This window comes from Atta cephalotes, assembly GCF_000143395.1.
Source record: "Atta cephalotes unplaced genomic scaffold scaffold00031, whole genome shotgun sequence".
NCBI classification, from domain to species: Eukaryota; Metazoa; Arthropoda; class Insecta; order Hymenoptera; family Formicidae; genus Atta; species Atta cephalotes.
In genome coordinates, this window is record NW_012130095.1 from 1,761,126 (window position 1) to 1,787,421 (window position 26,296).

The 26,296-nt window shown below is 32.9% G+C and overlaps 2 protein-coding genes across 2 annotated transcripts in view; both read right to left on the reverse strand.

Annotated features, from left to right (window-relative positions):
• Positions 1–10,771, reverse strand: part of LOC105620962 (pleckstrin homology-like domain family B member 1) — a 24,417-nt gene extending 13,646 nt beyond the window's left edge. Inside the window, exons 1-8 of the mRNA XM_012202436.1 lie at positions 10,633–10,771; positions 5,385–5,558; positions 3,899–5,105; positions 2,796–3,711; positions 1,250–1,623; positions 1,029–1,179; positions 525–750; positions 280–445 (exon numbers count right to left, since the gene is read on the reverse strand). Coding sequence (XP_012057826.1) covers positions 280–445; positions 525–750; positions 1,029–1,179; positions 1,250–1,623; positions 2,796–3,711; positions 3,899–5,105; positions 5,385–5,558; positions 10,633–10,771 — 3,353 coding nt within the window. The remainder of the gene's footprint in view (positions 1–279; positions 446–524; positions 751–1,028; positions 1,180–1,249; positions 1,624–2,795; positions 3,712–3,898; positions 5,106–5,384; positions 5,559–10,632) is intronic.
• Positions 10,772–24,877: 14,106 nt separating this feature from the next.
• LOC105620963 (zinc finger matrin-type protein 5) lies at positions 24,878–25,734 on the reverse strand. The gene is made up of 3 exons (XM_012202437.1): positions 25,608–25,734; positions 25,344–25,481; positions 24,878–25,113 (listed from the first exon to the last, which is right to left on the reverse strand). The coding sequence occupies exons 1-3, from the start codon at positions 25,732–25,734 to the stop codon at positions 24,878–24,880; spliced, it is 501 nt and encodes a 166-aa protein (XP_012057827.1).
• Between the last annotated feature and the right edge of the window lie 562 nt (positions 25,735–26,296).

A 26,296-nucleotide genomic window follows, 5' to 3' on the forward strand; every position in this document is an offset into this window, starting at 1 on the left:
TTTGTTATATATATATATATATATATATATATATATAAATACATATTTAGGATACATTTAAATGTTATATTGTCGCGAAAGAATATAAATAAAAATTTTCAAAACATTGTTCTGACGCCCTATAAAGAGATATACAAAAGAATTATAATAAATAATAATGCTTTTAAATTTTGGATTAATTAAAAAAATGTGAAGAATTATAATAATAAAATTGTTAAAATTCGAATTCATGTAATACATAAAAAAGTGTTGAAAAAAATCGTTATCATTAAGGCTTACCTTTCTGTTGGTCCAGTAGAATAACTGGAAGATTCTTCGCCAGATTCAACGCTATTAAAAGACGCACAGTTCATTTTTCTTTCTTCCCATTGTGAACGGACTTCATCCTGTACGCGTCTTTTCAATTCTTCGACTCTACGTCTTTCTTCCGAGATTACTTGACTCCCTGAAAAAATATTAATATTTTTATTTTTATTTATCCTTTTTAAAGTATAAAATGTATCATAAATTGGAATAATTTGTACCTTGTTTAGCTAAATGAAGCTGCCGATTTCTTTCGATTTCTTTCAGTGATTCGATCGTCTTTCTTCCTAAGCTACCTTGATTGTTTACGATGGGAGAATCATTAGTTACTCTGGAGATTCTGTCGAAGTCTTCTCTGCTCGGGGATCGTTTTTCTTCAGAACATTCAGCAGAATTTTGGGCCAGATAGCCAAGCTCTTCATTTATCTCTCGTACTCTATTTCGAGCCTATCATAATTACAATCGTTGATTAATTAACTATTAGTTGATGAATTAATGAAATGATGAATTAATTAATAAATAATTAATTAATAAAACCTATGATACAGTATCCATTAAGACGTAGCATGCAATACCAGATGTTTAATTAGCTTGATAATTTTGTTGTGTAGGAAAATAATTTTGTTGGAGGAGAGAATTTGTAATCTAATTTCATCATGCTTAAACATACATCGATTTTAATGGATTAATGTTTCTCATACTTATTTTATTGCTACTTTACTGACTTCTTCCAATCGCTTCAAATGCCCCAATTTCTGTCTCTCCAAACTTCTAGCCTCTTTAGTTGCCGTATTCTTTGCTTCAGACCGCTGCGATTCCAGATGAGTCAGTTGCAATTTCCTGTTTTCGATCTTGCTTGTGAGATCACTCAAGTATCTGCAAAAACATGCACGTAATGTATATCTCGAGAAAAACTGAATATGATAGTTAAACGATTATAGTATACCTTTGTAGCTCTTCTCTCGTAGCTAATTTACTCGCCTCTTCTTCAAGATGATGAAACTCCAAATCTTCGAAAGCTTTCCTTTCGCTCTCTAAAACATCCTGCTGCACTGTTAACTTGTTAGCAATATCCAGCTGCATAATTTCATCTGTGCAATTGGTCAATTGTTCATCCAGCTGAACGCAAGCTTGCTGTACCTTTTGAACACGTTGTTTTGCTTCACCTTGCAAATTCGAATGAGTCGCATTATCTTCTGCCATTTCTCTTTCCAGTTCATTTATTCTCATTTGCACCTTTATCTTCTCTCCTTCATCTTGCGTGAGCTTCAAGGATTCTGATTCATATTCCGCGGATACAAGCGCTTTCTCCAATTCAAGCTGTCAAATAAACAACGTATTGATTTTTAATATCTTTGAATACTTATTTGTGCTAATTTTCTAAATCTAACTTTATCGAAAAATAAGACGTTGGCAAGATAATTACTTACAAAATACATTGTTTTATTACTTCATAAAAACTACTTAACCATGGATAATCTTTCTTGTGCGAAAATAAATCAAACAATTACTCTTTTCCTTATGATGTTTTATTCTTGAAAAATTCAATTTTAGAAGTCCGTTCAAGTGCTGTTATCTAAGATGGGAGGCATTCAACGGTTGAGTGAACGCTCGCTGTTATTGGTATATTTTTCTAAATCTACAATTCTGATTGGATAAACTAAAAGAATACACCAATAATAGTGAGCGCTTTCTCTCGGAAATTTCTACGAAATAATAAAACAATATATTCCGTAGTTTTTATTATAGTCCGTATTTTTTTTATAAACTGATGCCCCTATTTGACCTCGAAAATTTCTAAACATCGACTTATTTTATTTTTATGATTTCTTTATTATATTTTATGATTTCTTTATTATAATTTTTCTATTGATAAAGTATACATTGGGACAAGTCAATTTATTTTAAAATCAAAAATTCTTTTCAATTCGCTTTATTTTTGCATGAGAAATTAATTATATCATTATCATTATTACTGTTGCATTCTGAATTGGATTACACTAACATTAAATGAAAAATAATTAGAAATCAAAGAAATATGATACTATAAAAAGAATTTACAGGAAAAGATTAATGTGTACCTAAATATTAATTCGAGAAACGAATTTAAACATAGCTAACGAAGATTGAGTTTCCTTAGCATTCCCCTAGAGTTTTCACTAATAATTTTATTATTTATCATATAAATATGTACAATTATTGTACACACACACACACACGCGCGCGCGCGCGCGCGCGCATGCACACATTATTATTATTATTATTATTATTATTATTATTATTATTATTATTATTATTATTATTATTATTATCTGACAGAACCAATACTTACAATTAGATGCCTTCCACATGCCCAGAAAGGGATAAAGAGAACATATAAATAACTTATTTAATATGTGATACGCGTAGTACAAAATAACAGTCACAAAACTATGAATTTATGTATTCAATCTTGCTTAATAATATATAATAAGCCAGAATAAAATAATTACCTCTCTACTAATTTCTTCCTCTTGAATTTCAATTTCAGCGACGCTCCTTTTCAAAGCATCCATATTACCAAGAATGTGCAATTTTTCGTTTTGCAAAAATTCTATATATTTTTTTCTGTCTTCCTCTTCCAATTGCTTTCTCTCTTTGTCAGCTTTTACTTCATTGGACTTTGCGTTATCCTTTTCAGAATTGTTTCGCTTGGGAGTCACGTAAATTTCTTTGGATTTTGATAGCATAGATAATTGCTCGATCGCTTCAAGGAGATCATCATTCGATATGGCCAATTTATTTTCTATCATTTCGTACGAGTTTGACAATTGGCTGTTTTTCTTTGGCATGGAATGATTCTGATTATTATTCCGTGTCGTCGGGGATAATACGACGTTTTCATAAATACTCGCGTTCCCATTTTGCGTCATTTGCGGTTCGATTTTCGCTCCGTTCAGTCGAATCGTTCCGTATGTGGACGATGAGCCTTTGGTATCGTCTTCAGCTTTCATGTAATTGCCTGTTCCAGCGATGTAACTACCGCTCTTTTTATTATTGTCAGTGCTAACGTTTTCATAGTTGCTGCCACGAGAAATTGAACCTGAGAAGCTATAGTTAGCATTCGTATTATGAACATTAGAATATTTCGCCGGTTGATTATTATTTGGTGTATTTGTATGTGGCGATCCTACGGAAGCATTACGATTTTCAACTTGAGCAGATTGATCTCTACGATTGGCGGAATTGCCATTTTGAAAAATAACTTTAGAATTTTGCACGGATACATTCTCGTATGAAGCACCCCAATTGGTTTGCTTGATAGTGTCAAAAGAAAAATGCGGTTGATTTTTCGATGGGCTCTTCGGACTATCGAAAGAAGTATAGCCGAGTCTCTTGTCACGCGGAAGAGATCCATTTGTTATAATCCTGTAAAATATTACATAAGTATACTTTGTTTGCAAGTAAATGGACTTAAAAGAAATATTTGAATATTTAATATTAATAAATTTCTATAAATCTCTTCCATTTTCTATCTCATGACAAAGAAAATTATTAGAAAAAGAATTAATATAAAAGGAAAGCAAATAAAATGTAAATAAAATACGATAGTTACCGATTAGGTTGCCTCGGCTTTTCGACCGTGCTTTGTCTTTCGTATTCGGCACACATTGCCAAGATCTCTTCGAGCCTCATTTTCTCTTGCCTCTCGACCTCTTGCTCCCGCAACCTCTCTTCCTGCGCTTGTTTCCGCTTGGTCTCCGCTTCTCTGCGTTTATTCTCCGCGTCGGCTTGCCTTTCTCGCAATTCTTCGAGGGAGCAATTGCTACCGACACTTGGGGTAGGACTCTTGATCCTTGCGTAAACTCTTTTTTGCTCACTATATCTTGGATTCCGATTAAATGCTGGACTTGGTGGTAGAATTCGCTTAACATTTGGATTTGAGCCGAATCCGTGAGCGTTAGATGGCCTCAAGATTTCAACATTGGCATCTCCACTGGCGTTACAAATATTCGGATTTGATCCGTATTTTTCCAATTGTAGAAATTCTGTAGTAGTCGTTTTCGTGACGATAAGACTTTGACTCATGTCGAAATCCCTATCAACGAGATGATCAAGTTCGTTCGAACTCTGACAAGTCATACTTCGGGACATCAAGTCATCGCTTCGAGCGGCGACGATTTTTGGAGATGTCATTCCAACATATGGAGATCTCGCGTTTTTATTGTTATTCTCGTGATATGGTTTACATGTTTTTAAGTATGTTTCCGCCGAGTACATTCTAATCTGATTGTGATTCTGGCACTGCACGTTGGCTGCATTATTCGATCGAGGCGTACTGAGACGCGATTCTGATCGCTGACGAGTCTCGTCATGGTAAATGATTGAGTTCTGTGATACCGAATCAACGTTACCATTCATGGTGAAACCGTTCACCGGAGATTTCGTCAAGGATACCAGACTCGACGATCTTGAATGACCGAGGATTTGATCGGCTGGTACATTCGTTGTAAGAGCACCAGCAGGAAATACTTTCGGTGAAACACAATTGGTTCTGTTTTGCTTCGACAGCATTTCAAACTTAGTCAGCTTGCTCAGAAAACCCATCTCATCGTCAGAGCAAGAATTCCTAGGAGATTTTCGCGGTGCGACTGGTGGCTTTCGCTCTAAGTGATGATTTTCCTGCGGCTGGCCGTCAGGAAGAGCAAAACTTATCGGCGCCATTGAGATTCTCGAGTGGGGAAAGACAGATCGTAAGTGTTTAGCCTCGGCTGGATGATTGAAACGCATGTAGTTCGATCGACCTATCGATAACATACAACCTGAAACATTTAACGCCTTTTTATCTTTATAATAATTACAATAAATTTAAGTACATTCATAACTTTGATTTATATATTTTTTATTTTTTAACCAAACGAATTTTAATACGATAAATAGAAAAAAAAGTTATTTCTCACGCAATAAATATTGCGCTAATAAATAACGAGATGTTTCTCAAAAAAGATTATTTTTATCAATACAAAGGACATTCTTACTTTTTTAGGACATCTGCACGCCCACTGGTCACGGTCATTCGTATTTAGGTCAAGGTTTCTTACCTTGCGCGAGTCTCACTGGCGAATTTATCGCTACACCGTCGATGAACGTATTGCCATTTATGGGGAACAAAGTGACCACACCATTATTGTTTTCGATAGCACAATGCATAGATTCGACGCCGGTACCGGCCACCAAAATGTCCGCATCTCGGTTGGATCCAATTGTGATCTTACCTGTGTAGCAAATGAAAAAGGGAAAGAATAAATTTATTTCTCAAATGAGAAAAATCAAGAGAAAAGTATCCAAATTTTTTTTGTTTTATAATAAATTCGGTGATATCGGAAGTCATTCAGTTTTGAGAAACAATTTCGAATATTTTTCGAACGTAAAGAGAGATAAGCAAGATAAAAAAAGCGAAGAAGATCAGGAAGCGTGAAATATCGCTTGCGCGCGTCTTACGGTTGAATGGAAACCAGGCGAGCGTGTATGCATTCCGATCGAAATTCTCGCGAGCTTAGTAACGCACTTTCCAACGTAATGTGAGTCACATTAATTTTGGCAAAGCCGTTCCCACGAGTATCAGAATATAAATATCGATATAATCGAATTCTCGAGCTTATCCGCGGAACCGTTTCGCGGAAACTTCGATTCCGAAGGGCATATGAAACTCGAGTTTACAATATTAATTTGAGTCTTCTGGGAATGTCAACGACCTGGCGGTCGCGGCCGCGACGAGGATGGCCGGATATATTCTTCACCCGATATACAGAATTTTAGTGTACACAATATAAATACGGAAGTGCGGAATTGAAGCGGAATATTGTCAAACTAAAATACACTTCGCTTCAAGTATAGAAATTTTATTATGCACTCTTGAAATCAAATTTGTTCAAATTAATATTTTTAATGATCTAAAAAAAATGCTAATAAATATTAATGCATACGGAGAGTAGTTGGGATTTTTCACAATCGTATAAAATCGATTCTCGATAGATTCACAAACTCGCATTAGTTTCTGTAAAATAATTCTAGATGTGCTCCGTTCTACGCGACACGGGTAAATCGTGATGCATTCTACGAAGGACTGCAGTTATATTTAGTTTTAGCGCGGTCGTGCACTCTCTCGTTGCATTTTCGGTCTTTTTGGAAATGTGTTGGCCACGATGCGCGTTGTGAGGAATACATATAAGTATCCGACGGTACCTAGATGCACATAATATAAGCGACGATTGAACTAATTTTTTCTCTCCCGGATGTGTTGTTTAGAACTATACATTCTAATGAGAATTTAGCATTCTCAAGAATATGCAGCATAATTAATTCATATGTTGATTAATTAAAGATATTTATTTCGAAAATACTTGCTTGTAAATCGCAGTTATTTATAATTATATCCAATCGTTAAAGTATAATAATTTTTTTGTCGAAAATGTGACAATCTATTTAAATCATGCCCGATGAAGATGAGATTTCAAAGTTTGAATTTTGCTACGGAATGCATTATTTTAATCGGAGAAAGTTCCTCATGATTTCAAAATGAAATACGATCGTAAATTCCAAGGAGATGTGATGTTCCGACACATACGTAAGCGAGCCGGTAGACAGACAGACAGGTGCACAGAGAAAAAGTGAAGTCTATGACGTTAGTGTCCCATTTTCAAAATTTCAATATACTTCAATATAATTCAAATTTGGCTCTTGTCCAAAGAGTTCTAGAGTTCTTCATATTTTAGAAGTAATTCTCGTAATTAAATTTCAATTGATGAAAATGAAAAAATTTTAATTGACCTTTTTAACTCTTGGTTAGAAATTTTTCAAGTTTCTATGAGTGAAAATTTTCAACTTATTATTTCATTTATTACTCTGTTTTATTATTCTGTTTTATAAATTAAATTTTATGGGAGCTATTGGACTTATAAATTTAGAAAAGCCTATTTCCCAATGGAATTGTTATTCGGTTGTCCTAGTGAACGGAAGATAACTTCCTGTCAATCAATTTCATCCTACACATCCTATCTTTGTGCAAGTGTTACGCAGGTACATGCACATCCGTCCCTAAATTTATTCATATCAAATTCACACAATCATTTATATTGTTTCTTGTTCTCTATTCTCCTCTTTGGATCTTTTATTCATTTGTTCCTTCGCTTAACAAAATTCAATCTTAAAGATTTTCTTAAAAACCACCTAAAATTATTTGGGGTAAACAAATTTTGATTCACGTCATTATCTTTCACGCGGTTGCATGACGCATCGACTATATTTAAGGTATTCTAAAATACACAAACTGTCAAATTCTTGTAATCGGTTATATTCCAGAATCCCTTTTCTTTCAAGTCACGAGTTAGTAGTAATTTAACTCCGTTATGATGTTGCCTGATGTGTTTGTTTAATCTGTTCGCCATTTTACGAACCGATATTAGGTCTGTGTTCAGTGGCTGAACTAATGTACTTTTGGAACTTAATATGAGATAGACATATGTTTGATATTTGACGAAAATGAGAAAGAGAATTCTAATGTAGTTTAGTGTAAGAATAAAAAATAAACTTATTGTTTCAGTTCACTACCATCACTTGTCTAATGAAACGCGCGCGCGCACGCACGCACGCACGCACGCACGCACGCACGCACGCACGCACGCACGCACGCACGCACGCACGCACGCACGCACGCACGCACGCACGCACGCACGCACGCACGCACGCACGCACGCACGCACGCACACGCACACACACACGTACGCATGCACGCACGCACAGTATGTATATACATGCATCTGGCACAAAAGCTAAGACCAAGCTCGAAGGATTGTGAGGAAGTCTTCTTTTTTGTATCCTCCTAGCTTTATATTTTTTTATCATTGTTATCTGTCCCAATATGTTTTTCTCACGATAACGCAAAGGACAGGAAAAATATTATTCAATATTTTTGTTTCTCGAATTATTTCACTTAATAGTAGTAACTTCTATCAGTAAATTCGATAGTAAGCCGTAAAGTTTTATCAGTTTAAACAATGGTATTCGAGCCTTGGATTAAGAATACCGGATGAATCATGATTACGTGGCGATGAATTTATCTGTTGCTTCCAACCCGATTTAGTTTTGCTCATTTCACATAGATGATGAGAAAATATCTCGCGAATAGAAAAAAATTAACTGTATCTGTGTATCATTCTTTTGCTTTTAGATATGCGCCTCCGAAAATACATCTATTAAACTGGCACTACTGTCGCGCAATGAAATAAAACATAGATTGCACAAATTTAATGTTTTTTTTATTACTTTAGTTGCGATGTTATTGCTTTTGAAATAACGGTCGTACAACTTAAATTTATAATTAGCACAGCTAAAAATCACAGAAAAAAATCGAAAATTAAATAAACGAAATATATCTCTTCAATGCTGTTTCATTTTCAAGTTTGTGATTTAGAAAAATCCCTTAACTACACTAACACAACATAAAATATTAATTTCATTAAATACTGATAAAAAAATTGAGAAAAAAACAATTTGGGATTGTCTTCCTAAAATGACTATATAATTATAGTTATTTGGATCATTTTTTATGGTAATTTCATTTTTATGATTATAATAACTATAATTATTATTTAATATTACCAAATTATTTTTCAGCTTATTAATGATACCCATCGAGAATTTTATTGAATTTGCAAATTTAAAGAGTTTATTATATATTGACGCGGAGTATTTGGAGATAATTTTCGAAGGTTAAAGATGGAATAATGACTTTAGAATATTACGAATTGAAATAGAATATTACGTATTATAACGAATTAGAACATTAAGTAATAAAATCAAAAAAATGAAATCTAAAATTAGAAAAATATAATCAAGACATAACCGATGTGGACCTGGCGCTCAACTTTATCAAAAATAAAAATTAATACTGTTAGCTGTTTATACTTCGTTTGTACTTGTTTGTACCGATCATTATTTCGTTTGTACCTCAAACAGTTAAACAAAAAATGAAAAATAAAAAATGACCAGCGCGCAACTTTAAGATTTTTTAATTTCATTTATGCCATTCGAAAGAGAATCGTTTGTACCTTAAAGGATTCGAAGATACAGCGCGTTTCAGTTTTTGCGCCATCACTATATAGCGAATTTAGCAATTTTTAAGATATCGAAATGGGACCAATAGCATTCGAAAGAGAATCGTTTGTGCCCGTTTGTACCTCAAAGGGTTCGAAGATACAGCGATTTTAAAATTTCGAAAATGCACCAAGAGGGGAAGTCGGTCATTTTTAAAGATATCGAAATGGGACCAACGACGAAAAGAGAGGTACAAACGATTCTCTTTCGAATGCCGTTGATCCCATTTCGATATCTTTAAAAATGGCTGACTTCCTCTCTTGGCGCATTTCCGAAATTTTAAAATCGCTGTGTCTCCGAACCCTTTGAAATACAAATGGGTACAAAAAAAAACGATTCTCTTTCGAATGGCATAAATAAAATTAAAAAATCTTAAAGTTGCGCGCTGGCCATTTTTTATTTTTCACTTTTTGTTTAACTGTTTGAGATACAAATGAAATAATGATCGGTACAAACAAGTACAAACGAAGTACAAATGGCTTGCAGTATTTTTATTTTTGATAAAGTTGAACGCCAGGTTCACATCGGTCAAAACATATTGTGTTAGGTGTAAGGTAATTGGGGAATGATTTTTCTGAATTAGGAATGATACAAATTAACTAATTAGAAACAAAATAATATTTAAGAGTTATTTCGCGCTTTTTAATTTTTGTATTCTTTTATTCTTAATTAAGAAAAATAAATCTGATTCTCGGTCAAAGCGAAGCTTAGTGCTGAAATATTTCAGAATGAATTTATATCCAATTCTGCAAACCGCGTGTCGAAATGTTTTTTCTTGAAATGTAATCATGATCAAAACGAAAGTATAGTAATATATTGACAAGCATATAATCTTTTATACTAATAAGCATAGCATTCATAGAAGGATATTAATAATTTTTTTCTGTAGTTGCTGCTAACTTTAAACTTAAGTTGATACAACTATCATTTTTATTAAATTGACTAAAGTAATAAAATCTCAACTAAAGCAACAATTAGCAACAATTAGTAACAAAATAACATTAAATTTATATCTATGTTTTATTCGATTTTACTTGATTACGCTATAATGATTGTATCAGTCTAAGAGACGTTTTCGAAATTTAATACAATTAAATGTAAATATAGGTTGATTAAGAACTTCAACATGAAAAAACTGTTTGTCATTAAAGAAGAAAAAGAAATAAAAAAGCGCATATCGCATTTATATCTAACCTTCGGGTAGAGGATGCAAAGTCACGGCCGTCGACAGTCGACCGCTTCCCATGGAGACGAGATGCGGTGTTTCCGTTTGCACGCGTAACGCCCGACCCGTCTCGTGCACCTCGAGACTGGCGGCTGCTATGCTCGCCATGCCTGCAAAACAAAAACATTCGTGATAAATGCGCAATAAATTAGCAGATGAAACGAAGAAATCGGTGATAGGAAACAACGATTTAGTTCCATTAGTTCTCGTGCAAACGATCCCATATCGTTTCTCGTTTACAATCTCGCAATCAATTGACTTTAATTGCCATTTATAAAAGCCATTTATAAAAATGCAATGTTTGAAAAAAAAACGATATTTTTAATATAAAACGCTATATATCAAAAATTTTCACAAAATTACAAAAAATATGCAGTGGTTTTGCGAGGATCGAAATAGTTGACAGCTATAAGAATTTGCATGCCCAGCTGGGGGACATCATTAAAATTACACTCGATCGAACATATACCACCTATTGGGAAGAAGGTTTACCGAGCCTTATTATTAACTACAACGAACGACCTCGTCGAAGATTATGGCTATCGTTTCACAAGAGATCGATCCAGATGAGTTCTACAAGCGAAGCTTCACATTGGCGGATAAGAATAAGGAGGGTTGCCCAAAAAGAAAAAACAGGGACGAAAAACCGGTCTTTCTGAGACGGGAAAGGATTTTTCTATCTTCTTTTTTTTCTTTCTCCTTGTCCCATCATAAACTTAGTCTACAGGGGTTCTTAACCTTTTTGCGACCTACTGTATCTCTTCTGCAGAGATTTATAGTAATATTGCACCTATATACTGAGATAATTTTATTAGTCAATCTTCATTTCATTATTTTTGCTTGTACTAATAGATCCTTTCAGTTGAATGTAATATTTTATAAGATAATTTTATAATTAATAAATATTCGGCTATAAGATGAATTTAGAAAATTTTTGATTAAGCTAAAAACTTATCGTTGCAGTGTACGATGTACTTGCAGGCCGTTTATAGGGTTGTTCATCTCATGTGAAGGATCTTAACGAGTTGAAACAACTTTAATTAAGCACATTACGTTAGGCCGTCCCGTTGAACCTTTGCTAACGCGTTTGACCACGAGGAAGTAATGTATTCCATTTGCAATTTCTGTATCATGTGCTTACACAGTGAAAACGCATAGAAATGCATAGAGGATGCATAGAATAATGTTCGGAATAAACATAATAATAAAATTATTTATTTTTTGCCAATTCATAAATGAAAAAGGAAAATTCTTAGAGATGGTTTGAAGTTTTTTTAATTTCTAAAATAATTCTTTTATAATAATTCTATCTATATTTTATTAAATTAATACTAAAAAACTCAGAAATATCTTTGAAATAGAAAAAAGGAAAAATTGATTTTAAATTTAAATGACTGAAGAATGAGCTTCTTTTAGTGATTCCACTTTACTATTGTTTGTAACATTCTATGAAGAATAATATTTTCATATACGAAATTTTAGTGGTTTACCCTTGTGGTTGACCGACTAAACGATTCATAGCGCTATACGGTCGTGTACTGCACCCACAATCTGCTTAAATTACACCTCCTCGGATTTCATCGGCGAGTAATTTAAAGCCAACGATTAAGACGTTGGGTTGCGTTGGATTTCTTAGCTTGAAGCTGAGATCTTTATGAGGAAACAGGAGTGTTATCATTATCTCTGGGCTCTGCGTACATACTGGATATCGCGAAATCATCACTTTTCTTGCGAATGCTAACGAAGATTGCTGATAGGTCAACGTTGGAAATCTGGTAGATCATCAGTTTATTTTGCAGCTCAATTTCATCGTCTGAACGCGCGAACGAATGCTCTTGGAAATCGTAATTGGATCGATATTCGCACTGTCTCTCGTGGTCGGAACATCATACTGGAGTATTTGATAAGATATCCGATAGTAACATATGCACACGCAATTTAATGAAACGCATTAAATCGATAAGAAAACATTTACATTTATTATAATTTTAAAGAATTAATAGTCGTGAAAGAGATGCTATAGTTCTAGAAAAGGCATTATCGCTAATACATTATAAATAGCACTTATTTAAAACCAGTCAAGGCATCGAAAGTGCAGGTGTATCGTCCTTGCGAGTTCGCTCTCGCGTGACTTCATTCCAATAGTAGACACCTGTCCATGTGCAGGTGAACTAATGATTAGTGGAAATGTACGAAGAGAATATATAAAAAGATTGGGAAATATTAAATTAATAATCCAAAATTAATCCATTAATAATTCAAATATCATAGAGGATAATATTGTATATCATAATAATAAAATTAGACCCACAAAAGACCCACAAAAAAAATACCCTCTGCTGAGGTGAAGACCCAGCTATTCTTATGTATTTTGAGTCGCTGAATACGAATCTGACATCAAAATAGGACCATCCAGAGAAAATTCTTAATCTAGAATGAAAAAATGGGAAAAAATGGGTCATTTTTTTTCCCATTTTTGATCCATTTTTTCGCTCTAGATTGAAAATTTTTCCTGAATGATCCTATGGTATTTTGATGTCAGATTTGTATTCAGCGACTTAAAATACATAAGAATAACTGTCTCCTTCCTAGTACAGGGTACTTTTTTTTGTGAGCCTGTGTTATTTATTATTATGTTAACTTGTGAATTATTATAAATAAAAAAAAATTCTTGAAGATGGTTTAGAATTTTCTAAATTTTTAAAAATAATATTACATATATTTCTGCGCCATTGAGAATTTTAATTATTAAAAGCATAGAAATATTTTCAAAATAGCAAAGAAAATATTGATTTTAAGAGAGATAAAAAAGGAAACAAATAATTATTGAAAGATCTGTACATATAACATAAAACATTAAGAATCTTAAATAATTTTTTCAAAGCTAAACCTGGCAAATTGAAAATAAATGAGAGCAAATTCCTCGCAAATTTGCAGCGTCACCAGCTTCTGACAACATATTATCGCTTGCAAATACAGTTGGTACAACTTGAATACCTCATTTCGTCCGTTTCTCGATGGTAATCTTTTTCTGCTGTATCAGTCTTTTTTGTATAAATCGAAAATATTCTTCATACCGCACAACAAGTCGTAAATCGTAGCGTAAGAGTTTAAGCACCTAAAGGTAGAGAGATACGAAAGAAGCAAAACTCGGCAGGCAAATGGCGAACGCAAATATTTACTCGTACACGAGACGATAGCACAATGATAACGTAGTTTTGATAAAAGCATGTAGCCACGCCTCTCGTGCAAATTATATTTAGGTATCTTAATTTTAAATTGGATTAAAACCATTTATATTTCTTGCAAAGAAAACACTTTCCACACTCACAACAAACGCAACAGGATGGAAAGGAATGTAAGTTAATTAATCGGGCCGCTGCCATCGACATATTTTTTTGGTAGAGCTTGTCTCAATGGGTCAACGGTTTGCTCTCTATTAGCGACAGTTAACGCGTTAGTATAAACGTTTACCGATGACGTCAGTTGCGCCACACGCGGAATGATTTACAAAGATGCCCCGCCATTCGCGACGCTTACAGAGATATGAACTTTATCTTTATCGTTTGTGAGATGGGAGGACCAACTTGATACTCGTTTAAAATACTTCTCTTATATACTATCAACAAAATATTTAGAAAAGATTAGCAGTATGGTGTCAAGATAAGTTAAAAATGTAATAGTTATTATTATAAACTTACTTCCAATAAATGAAGTCAGCATCTTCTCTCACAGTGAAACTGATCTCATTTATAAAGAGTGACTTGTGAAAATTTCAGTAGGGACGGTCGATAAGTTACAAAATTCTGAATTGAAAGAATGATATAAAGGGATTAGACGACTGGAAGTTACCCTTTCTTTGAGCTTTAAGCTTCGGATGTTGGTTTATTTACAGAAACCGTTTTAGCAGGAAGGAGCACGCTCGTGTCAGGTACCGATCGTAAGCACTCCGCGTCCGGCCCTATCCGCTTCGTTCCGTTCTGCCGCATATAGAACATCCGTTGCGGCAACTCGCATATGTGTAAGCTTCATGCGCGAAGCATCCCAACATTCTCATGCAATTTTGTCATGGTATGAAAGATTCAATTTCATGAATAACTTACTCTTACTTTACGTCCACGGTAGCTCCGAGGAAATATTATATTTATAAGGATCAGAAGTGGAAACACGCTTTTAAAATGCAGTTGCAAAAGATATTTCTGCATGCTCATATTAATTCTCTATCAATTCTCCGGATATTTAAAGATGTAGTCGATTGTTTGATTGTAAATTCTGATAGATAAATTTAAATCTGTAAAAATTAACTAAAATACAATTTAATATAATAAAAAATTTAAAATTTTGATGTTATCGGATCGATTAATCATATATGACAGGATAATAGATCACAATTGTAAAAAGAAGAAACATTAAGATAAGTATTATATACAATAAGTATTATATACAATATTTCAAGACTAATCGATTTTGATCGGATGCATAGGCAATATAAATTGTACAATATGGATTAATGTGAATTCGATTTACAACGTCTGTTGCATTGTTAAGATAGCGATAAAAACGCGCATTAGTCTAAATTATATCTTATTATCTAATGGAAAAAAATTAATTGGTTCTAAAATATTGTAATATTTGATGCTTTTTCCTTTCTTACTTCAAATTTGTTATCTTACTAAGATTGATTAATTGATACGATGACTTCAAAATTTTTTGTTGTTAATTTTTAAAAAAACTTAGGGAAATTAGGATTTGGATTCTTAATATGAGTATAAAGGGTTAATGTTTTTTGCAACAAACCGAATTTAAAATAAAAAACGCGAAATAAAATTTCCATTTTTAATCCATTTGTTAGATAGAAGAACGGAAAGATCATCAGAGTCTATATTCTTGAATCTATAATACGTGTAACGTTCTCTACAACACGAAATATTACAGCAATATTGCAATAATACTTTGAAAGAGTGCAGTGTTTCATAAAATATTGCTGCAATATTGTAGCACTATTTCTATATCCGCTAAAATAAAATATTGCTGCAATATTCTGAGATATTACCGCAATATTTAGAGAAATAATGCTGCAACTTTATGCAACATTTTAATAATCCAGTTTTATTAATTGCTAAAATGTTATTGTGTTTATCATCACATTTCAGACTATGCACGACAAAATTATGATTAAAAAATATTCGGGAATCCAGAAAGCACACTCAAAAAAGTTTGGAAATCTCCAACTCAAGTTGGGAGACTTGCCAACTCAATTTGCATATTCCTTCTTGTAAAATATTTTCTTCTTACGAGAAGCGCGTTCATCTCCTGGTGAGGCCGCGTACTTACTGTTGAATTAACACTGCAGCAATATATTGCAACATTTCCTACAAAATATTAAAAGTATAATATTTCATAATATTGCTACAATATTTTGTACTGTAGAGGATACACTGTAATCTCTGCGATATTTTTCGAGAATAAGGCGTTTGCCGAACCGTGTGACGGGTAGATGACCGTGTTTCGAAAGACATAATAAGTCATTTTTACTCTAAACGGCTATCACTCGATAAGGATCGAACTGTAGAATTTATCATGGACGAAAAACAGTTTGCCTGTAATTTATAACTTGTCAACAGCTATATCGATATAGAGGCAATTGTCTAAATTTGCGGCAATTGATTTCAAGCGATGTAGAACGCGTAGAATCTAACGCGTCTAACATCTATAACGATTAATGATTTAAAGAAAAACAATCTAGAGCGAAGGAGCAAAAGCTGAGCTAACTCGGAAATACTAGTTCAATATACGTAACTAAACGAAGAGATACACATACATATAATGTCATAGCTATTGCGTGACAATCATTCGTGCGAACATTTTACGAATCACCAGTTTCGCTTGTCTGGCGGCGACATCTGCCTGGCAACCGCATCTTCCTCTCTGTCTGCTTCTTCAGCTTCATTTTTTATCGCTCTTCTCATATGCAGACCCTTTAGACAGCTTCCCATCGAGCTGCATTAACGCCAATGTAAAGATATCTTAAAGATATACGAGATATTATCGATGGAATAATAAAATATCTAGATGAGTAGTACAAAATAACTATTTACCCGTTCGCTTTGTATGTTTCGATTTTGACAGATGGCTTAACAAGTTCCTTGCTGACAAGTTTGTTATAATATATTAATTGCTCCACTACAATTATTTTCTATACAAGTATTTCTATTTTTTTTAAATTTCAATTATTTATCTTAAAGTTTTGTTAAATTATTTATTATTTTTCATTATTTCCTTTTTTTTCTTTTTTTTTTTCTAAAAATTGTAACTGCGCGAGTATAAAGAGAGCGCGTAGGATTCTTTTTCATTTTCCACCCAAACAAAATTCCCACTCCTTTTTTGAATGACATTACGTGGGCAGAATCCGGCTTGTGTTGCACGCGCTTTATAATCGACATCGATTAACGCCGCGCCTTTCGGAAAATTTAAATGATACGTATTAGATCGGTTAGAATATTAGATAAAACCAGAGAGAAAGAAAAATACCGCCTCGTCACGATTCTCAAGGCAGGATTTTATGCTGTTGAGCAGTCAAAGCGAAAGTACTAGTAGTAGAAACATAAATCGTAACGAGTATAATGTAAATTATGTATTATTAAATATGTTTAGGAGATCTTTATTCTCAAGGTTGATCTACCGGCGTTACGAACCTTTTCAGAAACAGCAGAACGTGTTTAACGAAGTATAACTGGTTTTTCGAGCTGGTTCATATAATGCTTACTACATCGATTAAATTATTGATCCGCGTTTGCATTTCTTGGTTGTGCATCCCTGTCGCGTTGAAAAATTTCAACGAGAAATTTTTGTGTGGCGAAAACAGCTGAGAAATTTACTTTGCATAGCTGCAGCTCGGCATGAGAATGGCAACGAAGGGCGGAGAAATCGGCATGACGTAACGGCCCGTATAAAGGCAATAGAAATAAATGACGTTAAATTGTTGGGTGGTATGTTTTTAGCGGGTTCTACTGTCAGCATTGGAGAATGAGATAAATTCGAAGACGAGATCAAGACGAAGTTTGTGTACTTATACAGCGTCCAACGATAACTATTTTAGAATTACACTGAGAGAAATGATTTTGTTATAGGAATAAATCAAGGGAAAGCAAATGTGATATTTGTTAAAAAAATCAATCGATTAGTTACGATTGCAAATTAATTCGTCCATGTAACAAGTAATCAATAGTATTTGCTAGCAATACTATGGATACTATGCTCTATATATATATATATATATATAGAGCATATATATATAGTCGTAGACGATTGCAGGATTACAAATCATAAGAAATTGACCAAATCAAGTATTCTCCCTACATTTGTACACAACTGTGCTTAATTTGTGTGGTTTCCTACGACTTAAAACTCCACGATCATCTACGTAAACGAGCCTAAAGTCTATCCAAAAAATAGGTTAGATTCTATATAGTTTGCTTCTGTTACTAATAATTGGTTGGTATAGCAGACTAGCAGCAAACACAACAAAATTTGTTGTCACATATTTACCGATCATCGGTTAAAGGTGGCTTGTTAAATTAACAAAATTCTTTCAGTGTAGAAATATTTGTTATATAAACGTAAATTTCTTTTATTTTATTTTTTTTTGCTTTAGAATAAAATATGGATACATCTCATATATGTGTAAAGTCTATTTATAAGAGAAAAATGTGTGATACTTCGGTGCCAATAATTTTGTATATATGGAACTGTAAATATAATTATTACTAACAATTATAGTACTAATAATTATAAAAATAGAGCTCTTAAGCATAATTATCTTTGCTTGCTATGCAATTATAGTCACAAATACCAAACACTTTTCTCTAGTATAACTTTCTAAAATAAGTCTGCGCGAAAGGCGTATCGGCCAAATTATCCTTTATAGAAAAATCTGCAAAAAGGGAGATTTGCAGAACGAGCTGCACAATTGGCGATTGGCATTGACAAAAATATTGTTCGGCATAAGGGACATATGCACCATAGGCTATAGGCAGCTGCTTCACAACGGACAATTCATGGGGTACAACAATGGGCAAGAATGAGTCGTCAAATCGATCCAGCATTTGCGTTCAAGACTCATTGCGTTTAAGATTCATTTGTAAAGTCTCTTATGACGATTAACGTGGTGAAATTAATTCTGGCGCAATATATTCTGTTAAAGTCGATTTTTCTTTTAAAGGAAGATATATTTCCTCGTCTTATAAAATTGAATGTTTGCTTTTGGAGATCGATGATTGATTTACATATCTTTGTGCTCTTGCTTACTCTACTAACTATTCCAATATAAGATGAATCAATTCTGTCTGATTTATTCATTTTCTTTATAAATTGTCTCACGAATGTTTATGGAACTAACTCAACATAATCGAGATTCCCAACACACTCAGGACTATCGCCCGATTCTCCGCGTATCCTGCATATCGGCAAGGTCACAACCTCCAGAAGAATCGTGACTGGATTGTACAGAGCTCTTCAGGTCGTTGCCATCATCACGCCGTCTTGTTGCATTTATCGTCCTGCCTATTTTATTTTTCATAATTTCCACGTATATTCCAAAAAATAATATAATTATTTGTCTTAATAGTCACAAAATAACAAATTAATTGTTCATTATTAATCATTAAAAAAAATATACTCCAGATACATTTGATAATAATGGAATTTCCATATCAAAGAGATGACAGTTTAAAAGCGCTATCTAAAAACAAAAATCCGATTTAAGTTTCCTATACGCTTCAATGTGCATTCCGAGCACAGAACGTAAGACGGTATTCTATTTCACGATATGTCCGGCTCAGCTGTCAGTGTCAACCCGCACTTGCGAACGGAATGCATATATTTCCTGTAGTTTATTAGTTTTATGGATATCTAGCAAGAAGTGTATGTGTGAATTGAGAAAAATCGGCGAGAATTGATTCTGTCAAATTACACACTCTTGTATTTTTTAATTCAACTCTTTTCCCTAAATAAAGAAAATTATGTATATCTAATGATAGCGCTGACCAGACGAATACGTCCTTGGCCTATCAACAATCAGAAATTTTTTATTCAAGACATGATGTCATGTGCACGAGAAACGGTGCGTACATTGCAATGAGCTGACGGCGCGCAAGAAACTTTCTGTTTCTGTACTACACATATTCGGCATAAACGTAAGAATTGTAAACTTATAATATAGATATACTTTATATCTATATATTTCAAGCAAAAAGTTTGGAAATACTTTTTTAAACATCGACACTTTACTTATTCAAATATCTATAACAATGTGTTTTTTTTTTAACAATGTTCTTTAGATTCAATAATTGTTATTAGATCTGAAGAATTATTGTTAAAAAAACACAACATTGTTATGGATATTTAAGTAAGCCAAATTTAAAAAAAATTCATTTTTGAAAATATTTCCAAACTTTTGTCCTGGAATGTACATTAATTCTCAAGTTACAACTCAGTTAAATTGCAAAATTAAACGAAGAAAAGCCTTTATTATTCATGTATTCTAAATATTTAATCTGATAATATTTAACCTGATAAAATTTGTATAAGTTTTAACATGAAACAACTTTAGGATTGTATAAAATAATTGTAAAACTATATTTTCGCTTAAAATATTAAATTAATTTCTCGATTTAATTCCAAATTCTTCTTATAATATTATTTTCCTAGTTCACACTTTAAGACACAATACAGAGCGGTTTGCTCTTTTTTGAATATCTAGTATTTCCCACGTTCATGCTTGCTTCTTTCACTTTGATTTATGAATTTTTACGATCCCGATCGCTTGTATGGGCCCATGCCACGGTAGAAAAGAATTTATCGTGAGACTCACCGACGCGATCTGGAAGGGTCCAGCCACGAATTCCAATCTCGCTAAATCGTAAAGGCCCCTCCAAAGGTAGCACTCCGATTTTTTCAACGCGTCCACCAGGCGCTTGTGAATAATACGGGGTAGACTCCAGACCGGCGCTCGCGAACACTCATATTTTCTCCGCACAAAAATGGAGTACACTCGCGAGATCAGTTTGTCCACCTAAAAAGGAGTTTCTTTTTCTCTTTTGTTTTTCTTTTTAAATCGACGTCAATTCGACAGACGCGGCGCGTCGCGTCGCATCGCGTTGCGTCGCGTCACGTGCCGACTTACACTGTCGTGGCAACGAATGCTCCGCCACTGTGTTCCATAGCAACATCATCGTGTGAAGGCGGATCTGCTTAGTGATTGGTGTAAAGCGATCTTGGAAGGGAGAACGGAGGGGAACTTTGTTCGGACAGAGAGAAACCTGAGAGCGATCATCCCGGCTTTTTTCGTGTAACGCTCATACCAGCGCACCAACGTATATTTTTGAGATATGGGAACTAGATACCACGTCGATTTTACAAAATTGTCGATAAAATCGTAATGTTGAAAATGGATGTGGTGTGCGTCCGTGCTAATAAGAATTTCCAGGATTGGTTCTTGAAATGTATTACTGATACATAAATATTAAAACGTACATTTAAAATCAAGTTTCTTAAATAATGTATACTCTGATTGAGCTAAGAAATATATGTAGTTGATAAAAGCAATATTACATGAACGCTTCGTTAAAAAGTATTAAAAAAAAAGATCACACTATTATTCAGTGTAAATATTGAAAATCTATAGTATATACACAATATGAACTATAGATTTTCAATACTCGCGAATAACAGAACGCACCCGGGATGTAATATGTATACCTGTGGAAGATCCATAGCATTGTTCACATAGTGAATCTGATGGCTTGATTTATTCTTATAATTAATCACGCGATTTCAAATTTTGTATATTACAATATACTATACGTATTTCGGCGTATAGTCTGCGTCATCCTCTCAACGGTATCAATATTTAAATAACGAAATATCGATCAAGCAAATTAACTTGCGACCAAAGCGACTTTCCGCTCCGTTTCGATTATATGGGAGAGAAACTTCTTATGGAACGGAATTCTAGTTCAACTCAATTCTCTAGTAAGAATCCATGTATATGGGATGACATCCTGATTTCTTACAGTCCTTTGTTTTATATAATCAATTTTATTAGTTTAAAAACAAGGTTTTTTTTTATTGAAAATAAAATTATACGTACTTGATTGTGAGTTTCTTCGCCCAAAAATTTGGTAATTCTGAAAAGAACTATTTAAATAATAAGTACTAAAATTAATTAGTAGTCAATCCAGATTCCAGTTCTTTTCCAGTTGAACGGTTCGAACAAACGATTACAGCAACTACTTGCTGTAATCGTTTGTTCGAATCGTTCAAATTTTCAAAATATTACACTTCAATATTAAATCAATGTTATTATATACATATATAAGTAAGATTAAAATGTAAAATTCTAAGTTAATCTCTAGCAAGCTTTTCTTTATATTTAAATTTATCTAATAAATCTATAAAAAATTCTTAATATTAATATTTTCGTTCTTTAATATATGTGTTTTAAAAAATTTCAGATCATAATTTACAAACACAGATTTTATAATAAAATTTTATGGAATATTGTTTTTAAACATTAATGTCGTTATTAAATATTCTTTGCCAATACTGAAAATTTATAGTTCATATTACATACATACTATAGATTTTTAGTATTGGTATTATATATGAATATCGGACGATACTAACTTGAGATATAAAAAATTTTTTAATAATTAAATTTCTATTCAAATAAAATATTTATAAGTTAATTAAAAATACGATCTATATATTGAATAAATATAAAAATTACTAAGGATTAAAGTGATGATAAAAATAATGAATTGATTATCTTTTCCGTCGCTCGTTGTTCATTAAAAAATTATGAACAAAACAATTTTTATGAATAGCACACAATTTTTAAATATAAGGTATATATTTATTTTTCTCTCGATAGGGGGAAGAAGGGAAAAACTTGGCTTCACGTGGAAAATCGTTTGCCTCCCCTTGACAGGGGAGGAGGTGGAGTGAAACTTGCTTTACGAAAGTCATGCGCCCCTTGACAGGACATCTGCCTAGCTGCCCTTCCCCCCCCCCCCTCCCCCACTTAACCAAATCTTAATGAATAAATTATATAATAATGTGCTATTTATGAACTCTCAAAAGCCGCAAGAAAATTTTTGCGCTCATTTCGTTTAGCTAAAAAAAATTTTTTGCGGGGGGGCTGACAGTCAGTCTCCTCTCTAAAGATAGAATTTTCATAGTTTTCAGAGGCTTTCAGAGGATTTTTTGAAAATAATTTTCAAAGATCTGAAAGTCCCTGATCTGAATTTCTTGGAAATGATGTCTCTGAAACTTAAATAGACAATAAATCAATTGAAGAAATGATGTAGTACGTAACGCAAGAAACTCATAATCCAGAGGTCCCAAGTTCGAATCCCACTAGGTGTTTTTCAAAATAATTTCAGGTAAAATCATTATATATGTTTTGTATGGAACAACTTCTGTTAAGAATAGAAATAAAATTTATAAGTCTTATAATATGAATTTTTTTTTCGAGTATTATATTGAAAATCTTTAAAAATCTGACAAATTCTGAAAGTCTACAAATATACTATAAAAATCGTTAGAAATAACTTATAAAAATCTTTAAAAATAACTTTTAAAATAAACATCTTGACAAATCTCTGAAATTATATTGGAAAATTCTCTGAGAAGCAACGTGTCCAAAAATGCGAACATTTTCAAAAAAATTTTTAGATTTTTTTAAAGAAATTTTCAGAGAAATTCAGAGAATTTTTTTCATTAGCTCCAAGAGGGATGTCCCTTAAGGATTGCAACACAAAAATCGAAATTGCTTGGAAATAGTAACGCAAAAATCAAAGATATATTTTGCATAATTTTAGCGTAATTTTGCGATTTTTTAATTTTAAACGACTTAGAGATGAATATAACTGTGTGCTCCAAGAGGGAAGTGCCTTAAGGGATGCAGCGCAAGAATTGAAACTGTGTGAATAAGAAAGCGCATAAATAGCGCATAATTCTATATATTTAGTTTTTCAATTTGGTTATTAAAACATGAAAGAGGCTGACTGTCATATCACTAAATTCCTGAGTTTCAGCAAAATTCAGAAGCTTTCGGACACTTGGAAATAATTTTCAGAAAATCTAATAATCCCAAAATTTCCTTGAAAAAGTCTTTGAATGTCATTAAAAATCCCTGAAAAATATTTTCAAGCATTTGCAGCGACATTTTCAGATATTAAGGTAGACGTCTCCACAATCTCTCTCGATTCTTAAACCTAATCGTTCAATTAAATATTAACTGTGATTTGTCAATTCTGCTGAACAGAAAATGCGATTGGTCAATTCCAGTATAACAATCGGTCGATTAAGTTAATTGGAGTTGATGAGATCGGTTCAATTGTGTTGGAAAGCGTTTAATATATTAAAGCCCCTTTTTATTAATGTAGATTATTAACTTTAATCTCGATTCAACTTTATTTCTAATATTTTTCTAATTCTTAGAAATAATAGACATTTTAAGAATTAGAAACAGAGGGAGAGTGAATCGTGAAAGTTAATTGTGAATGGAGATTAAAATTAAACTGCATAAAAACATTGAACGTCAATTAACCAGAAATTAGTGAGGTCTTTACATCAGCGCACCAACGTCTATGTTTTGCTATGAAAGTTCAGTACCATGTCTATTTTACAATGATGTAGTGTTCGGCTAAGGATTTTTTTTATCAATTTCTAGTTAAATTAATCGACAATTTCGTAAAAGTTTTAACAGTCTTTTAATATATCAGAATATCTCCTCTCTTTTTCTCTTTTGAGATAAATGATTTAATTCTAACAATCGCGATGATTGAGTTGACCCTCAATTAGCGTTAATCAGAATTGGTGAAAGAGACTTTAATAAGAGCTGCCAAGATCTTATTAACACCGACATTCCTCATATCCATTTTCGACACTACGATTTTATTCACAGTTTCATAAAATAACAATGGTACATAAATCAATAATGGACATTGTATACTGATATAAGTAAAAAAGGTTTGCTAATATGCACTCTCAGGTTTCTCTCTGGTTTGAATGATAGCAACGCCGATTATTGTTTAGTTCGAAGCTTGGTGAGATAAATGTACAATTTGGGATCATCACTTCGAGCAGCTGAACACGATAGGATTATCAATATAAATACGTTTATTTTTAGAATTTCTAAAAATCAGTCTTTTAACCCCATTTGCTAAAATTGCAGTCCATCATTCTTTCCGACATAATGGGCTGCAAAGAAGGTGGTAAATAAGGATAATCGATTAATTTTGATGGTGCGTTCCACATCAAATGATTAAGATCCTCGGTGTTGCTCGAGTCGATTACATTCTCGAAATATTCCTTGATAATATCTTCTGAATTTGGCCAGCCATTCTTAGGTTGAGCTATTGAGACTTTGGATTTTTTCATCGCAGCTAGAAATAATAGTTTATTTATTGAAGATTAACATTTTATGTAGCAATAATAGGACGGTCGATAGAATAAATAGAATAATTAGTCTATCCAAACAAACTTACATGATGAATAACTTGTATAAAGAAAATTACCTAATTGCATTTCATAAGAACGCACGTAAAATATGATTTGTTAATTTTCTTTGTATATGTTTATGCAATTATGCAAATTTATCTGGCTAGACTCTTACCAAGCTGTTGAAGTTCCCATATCATTGATGGTGTGTAATGCGAAAATCGACAAGCAGAACCAAACGCACAGTCTCCAATGGTTATATAGTGTTTACATGGAGTTTTGCAGTATTCTTCCTTTAATATCGTTTCTGGATCTAAAGATGTTAATAATAAATTAGTGCATTATAATCTGATTAATTATACGCAAGTACAAGAGAGGTTATGTAAAATATATAATGGCATTAAACAAAGAAATAAGAAAAACATTGTTTAATGCTTACCTTTAAATGTGCTGTAATGACTCGCTCGATTTGTCATGTGCTGCATACTGGATAGATGCTTTTTACGAGCTTCGACATCATCTTTGAAAGATCTGTCACAATAGTCGCAATAGTATGTTTTGCCCATTGACATATACGATTATCTTGTAGGAAGAATACAAATTCTATTAATAGTTACATTGTATTGCACGACAATTGAATAAATATACTCAACAATAGTATGTATTTAAGTATGAACCATACTCTCAAAAGATGTATAAAACAAAATCATACAAGATAACTAAAGCAGTAAGTTTATTCGCATTGCTTAAAATCCCTAAAGATATTTGTCACTTCAAACGAGATAAATATATATTCTAATATTGAAAAGAGGGAGTAAGCGAAAATTTTGAATTCAAAAACTGCAATACGAAAAGATCTATGGTTTGTTCCTGCACTAGAACTGTTCCTCTTTAGAACTGTTTCTTGTTTTCGACAAATATATCAAACACCTTTCTCACTTTAAGTTTCAAAAGTGTACACTAGTTCATCCATAGAAAATAGATCTCTAAAAAATCAATCATGTTATTTTTTCTCCTAGAACGGAAACATAAAAAGTTAGAAATTTTTTTTATATATAGTATGGCATGTATATATATATATATATATATATATATATATATATATATATACTACTACTTATAATTATT